Source organism: Anguilla anguilla, chromosome 17 (assembly GCF_013347855.1).
Source record: "Anguilla anguilla isolate fAngAng1 chromosome 17, fAngAng1.pri, whole genome shotgun sequence".
NCBI classification, from domain to species: domain Eukaryota; kingdom Metazoa; phylum Chordata; class Actinopteri; order Anguilliformes; family Anguillidae; genus Anguilla; species Anguilla anguilla.
Genome location: NC_049217.1, coordinates 28,170,470 through 28,174,894, shown reverse-complemented (window position 1 = coordinate 28,174,894; position 4,425 = coordinate 28,170,470). Strand labels below are relative to the sequence as shown.

The 4,425-nt window shown below is 49.0% G+C and overlaps 1 protein-coding gene across 4 annotated transcripts in view; it reads right to left on the bottom strand.

Moving 5' to 3' along the window:
* Positions 1–245: 245 nt before the first annotated feature.
* socs7 (suppressor of cytokine signaling 7) overlaps positions 246–4,425 on the bottom strand; it is a 25,869-nt gene continuing 21,689 nt past the window's right edge. For all 4 annotated transcript variants that reach the window (XM_035397775.1, XM_035397777.1, XM_035397776.1 and 1 more), the window contains 4 exons: positions 3,333–3,461; positions 2,173–2,308; positions 1,549–1,692; positions 246–1,356 (listed from right to left, as the gene is read on the bottom strand). In XM_035397775.1, the coding sequence (XP_035253666.1) occupies positions 1,572–1,692; positions 2,173–2,308; positions 3,333–3,461 (386 nt within the window). In that variant the 3' untranslated portion in view covers positions 246–1,356; positions 1,549–1,571. The remainder of the gene's footprint in view (positions 1,357–1,548; positions 1,693–2,172; positions 2,309–3,332; positions 3,462–4,425) is intronic.

The window sequence follows — 4,425 nt, the reverse complement described above, 5'->3', positions numbered from 1 at the left end:
CAGCCGGAACTTGAAGAAGCAACACATCAGCACTGTGACAGGGGGGCAGCAGTGAACGCACCCCTCCAGGTCCAGGTCCGAGATGTTTCTCTTTAAGGTTTATTATGAGATGACGTACCATGGCCTGTAAGGAACCATTGGGAACTCTTAAAAGCAAATCCACAAAATCTTACATGCCTTCAGACATATTATTATTATTATTTTTTAGTTTAAAACCAAAAAGCAAAAAAAAACCCTCGCTGTCATCTGGTTGACAGTATTTAATGCAGACATGGATCTTGCATGGGGTGGGGTGGGGAGGGGGGGAGGTGACAGTTTTGCTTATGGGTAAAACAATAACATTTGTAAATATTCCAGTAGAAGTAGTACTATTTCCCTCTGGGCACGAGACCATCCTTCGTTCGCACCCTCCTCAGTGGACTCTTCTGGAGTTTTAACGAGAGAATTGCAGGTTGAGATCTGAAGAAACGGCAGCCATCTTGACGTCTCACGACAGCCTTCGACCCCGCTCCCCAATACACACACATACCTATACACACATACACACTTCTCTTTGTCATTTTGGCTATCATGTCTTTTACAAAGGCTTTTGGGGCGGGAGGGACAGGGCAGGGGGGGGGGGGGGGGTACAGATCCAACAGGTACCGCCCGGCAGAGAAGAAACACAAAAACACCTATTTTTTTTTTTTTTTACTTTTTTCGGGCCTTCAAAACAAACGTTAGCGCCAGATGTGGGCGGGGTTTATTGGAGAGGAGACAGGAAGAGGGGCTTACATTCTATCAAACTAAACGGACAAATAAATAAAGGCTCCGGGTTCTCCAGCAGAACGCAGTTCTGCTCCAGGATGCCGTCGACCCGAAGAGAACGACCGTCTCGGCAGACAGCCAGACAGATCCCCGGCAGGGTCACGAGTCTGAATCTGGCCCCGCTGAGGAAACGGCTTCAGTTTTCAAGTTTCAAGTTTTTCACCGTGGCGACAGCTAACGCGTAGCCTTCCACAACGCTGCCGCAAACTTTCAGAAGTTCCGCAGGGGCGTTTCAGCAACACCGTGAGGTTAGGGTCGTAGTCGTCAAAAGTTTTGCAGCTCCCAGTGTAAGGACAGATAGTGCTTCCAGTTATTTAGATTTTTTTTTTTTTCCCCCAGATCTTGGTTGTAGCAACATGCCATACTCCACCCCCCTTCCCTTCCCATTGGTCCAAAAAAGGGAGGAGGGTGGACCAATCCTGGTCCCTGTTACCAACACAATTTTGATATCGAGTCAGCCGTGAGTGTTGATTGGCTGCTGTGGGTGACACACCCACATGCGGAGTGAGCCTGCCCACCATCAGTGTCCAAGGCTGCTGAGAGGAAACCCTGTCAGATGAGAAAATGGAGAGATTAAACTACACACCAGCCAAAACACGCAAAACTACATAACCCACAATGCATCAAGAGCACTCTAAACGATTCAACAGCCTATAGTGCATAGAACCATGCCGCTCCCATGCTCCTGTGGTGCAGACACACTTTGTCAAGAAAGCAACAATCCACAAGTTGGACACTCACTTGAGCCAGTGGAATTCCAACGGCTACGTTTGAGACTCCACCCCTGGCTCCGCCCCCATGCCTTTGCGAGCCTCCTTCATTGACAGGTACATCTCCTCCTCTGGGTCATAGTAGTAGAACTTCCTTAGGTAGTCGATCAGAGACCTGAGAGAGAGGATGATAATGCTGAACCACGTCCACATGTACGTGCACTCTGACACGCACACACAATACATGACATTGCATTACATTACAGGTATTCAAGCAGACGCCCTTACCCAGGGCAACTTACACAACTTTTTACATTTTGTTCACATTGCATCCATTTACGCAGCTGGATACATACTGAACCAATGCAGGTAAGTACCTTGCTCGCGAGTACAACGGCAGTGTCCTACCCGGAAATTGAGCCTGTGACCTTTAGGGCCTTAACCATTATACTACAAATAGTATGGAGGATATTTTTTTTGCATACTGCCCATCACATACTAAACAGTACGCAGTCCGCTCAGGAGACAGTGCATACTGATTCGGCCACGGCAGTTAGGAGGCTGATTCGAACCCAGCCAGGTACACTGCGGAGGTGGGAATAAGGCTTGTGGATGTGTGAGAGAGGGGAGAGGGGGGGGGGGGGGCGAGGCGTACCTGGGCAGGGGCAGCTCCTGGATGTGGTCGATGCGGACCAGCTGCCGAATTCGGAAGCGGCAGAGGTGCTGCAGGGACTTGATGTTGCTGAAGCGGGACACGGGATAGAGGAGCTGCACCGGCGTGGGAGGGAGCCCTGAACACAGCAAGGACAGAATATAACACTGAGCACAGCACTGAACACAGCACTGAACGCAGCAAGGACAGAATATAACACTGAGCACATCCCTGAACACAGCACTGAACAGAGCCCTGAACACAGCAAGGACAGAATATACCACTGAGCACAGTCCTGAACACAGCAAGGACAGAATATAACACTGAGCACAGTATTACACTGAGCACAGCCCTGAACACTGCACTGAATACAGCAAGGACACAGTATTACACAGAGCACAGTCCTGAACACAGCCCTGAAGACAGCAAGGACACAATATTACACTGAGCATGGCCCTGAACACAGCACAGACACAGTATCACACCGAGCACAGCCGCCCTGAACACAGCAAAGACACAGTATTACACTGAACACAGCAAAGACACAATATTACACTGAACACAGCAAAGACACAGTATTACACAGAGCACAGCACTGAACACAGCAAGGACACAGTATTACACAGAGCACAGCACTGAACACACAAGGACACAGTATTACACTGAGCACAGCACTGAACACAGCAATGACACAGTATTACACAGAGCACAGCACTGAACACAGCAAGGACACAGTATTACACAGAGCACAGTCCTGAAAACAGCCCTGAACATAGCACAGATACAATATTATTCTGGGTTCACAAGGAAAAATATCCCAATACAATCGTATGATAACAATATAAGCTTGCACAGACTCACAGTAAAATTCACTGTGAATTCACTTCAAACTACTGGGCATCAGTAAACTGTTCTCGCTTTTGTAAGGAAATGGTTCTAATACTCAGCCACAGGGAATGCAACTCAACATTAGCAGCCAAAGAGCAATCACTGAACGGACTCGCCCTCAGAGACTGAAACAGGACAGCAAAGCTGAATTTACACGCAGCTTCTTTTTGTCAAATAATCTCTTCATCAGACTTGTAAATGTGTGTAAAAAAAACCATCTGGCCTATCACACCACTTCTCCTCTGGTCAGCGTGCTCTGCGATTGGCCCACTCACCGGGCACACGGGAGCGCAGGAAATAGAGGAATTTTCCGTTCTTGGAGTGCATGATGGCGCGCTCTATAAACTCCACCACCGAGTGGCAGCGGTCCTCGAACCGCGGGTGACACCACAGGCTGAAGGTACCTGAGCACAGAACCAGAGACAATGAACACGTTAGCAACCGGTATCAGAGACAGAGGCATGCATCAAATGGTAAATGGTAAATGCATTTATATAGCGCTTTTATCCAAAGCACTTTACTCATTCACCCATTCACTCACACTCACACACCAACGGTGAAAGGCTGCCATGCAAGGTACCGATCAACTCATTGGGAGCAATTAGGGGTTAGGTGTCTTGCTCAGGGACACTTCGACACGCCCAGGGTGGGGGATCGAACCGGCAACCCTCCGACTGCCAGACAACCGCTCTCACCTCCTGAGCTACGTCACCCCATCAGTACCATCGATCAGAGATTGAGACACTTCTTGCACACCAAGCCTGAAAAACTGTCCTTGTGCAACAGTCAGTCTTGCTTTTGTAAACGAGTTAATTTTCTACATTGTTGGGAGTCGGCGTGCAAAAGCCTCAAGTAGCATGCATCAGGGTCAGAGAAAACATGGAGGCTCAGGTTGCCACGCCAACAAAGATAAAGAAAGCAGCAGACCCTGATGGGGCCCACACCATGAGATCAGCAGCAGGTTTCTCTGAGTGAGGAATGCACCTGACAGTGGGCGGTGCTCTGAAGCCGGAGAGCTCACGTCTGCAGCGCTCTCCGCTGCAGCTTGGGCCCGTGTTCCGTATTCCCCACCCTCACCCCGGGCCAAGAGCGTGCACGAACCATCCGCTTCGGGGTCTCCGATTGGCCGTCAGCCCCTGGAACTTCAAAGGGCTTGGCCTGAGGCGAAGGCCAAGCTGCCTCCTCTTCCGTTCGGCCCACGGGGAAGAGGGGGGGGGGGGGATCTCGATATTTGCCTCTCCATGTTTTTTGAATTGTGTTTTCAACTGTTTTTTTTTTTTTTTGAAAAAATTAAATATATAAAAGTTTGGAATAAAATTCCCTAAAAAAAAAAAACCTTTTTTCTCCTCTATTTTGGAATCCGTGGCT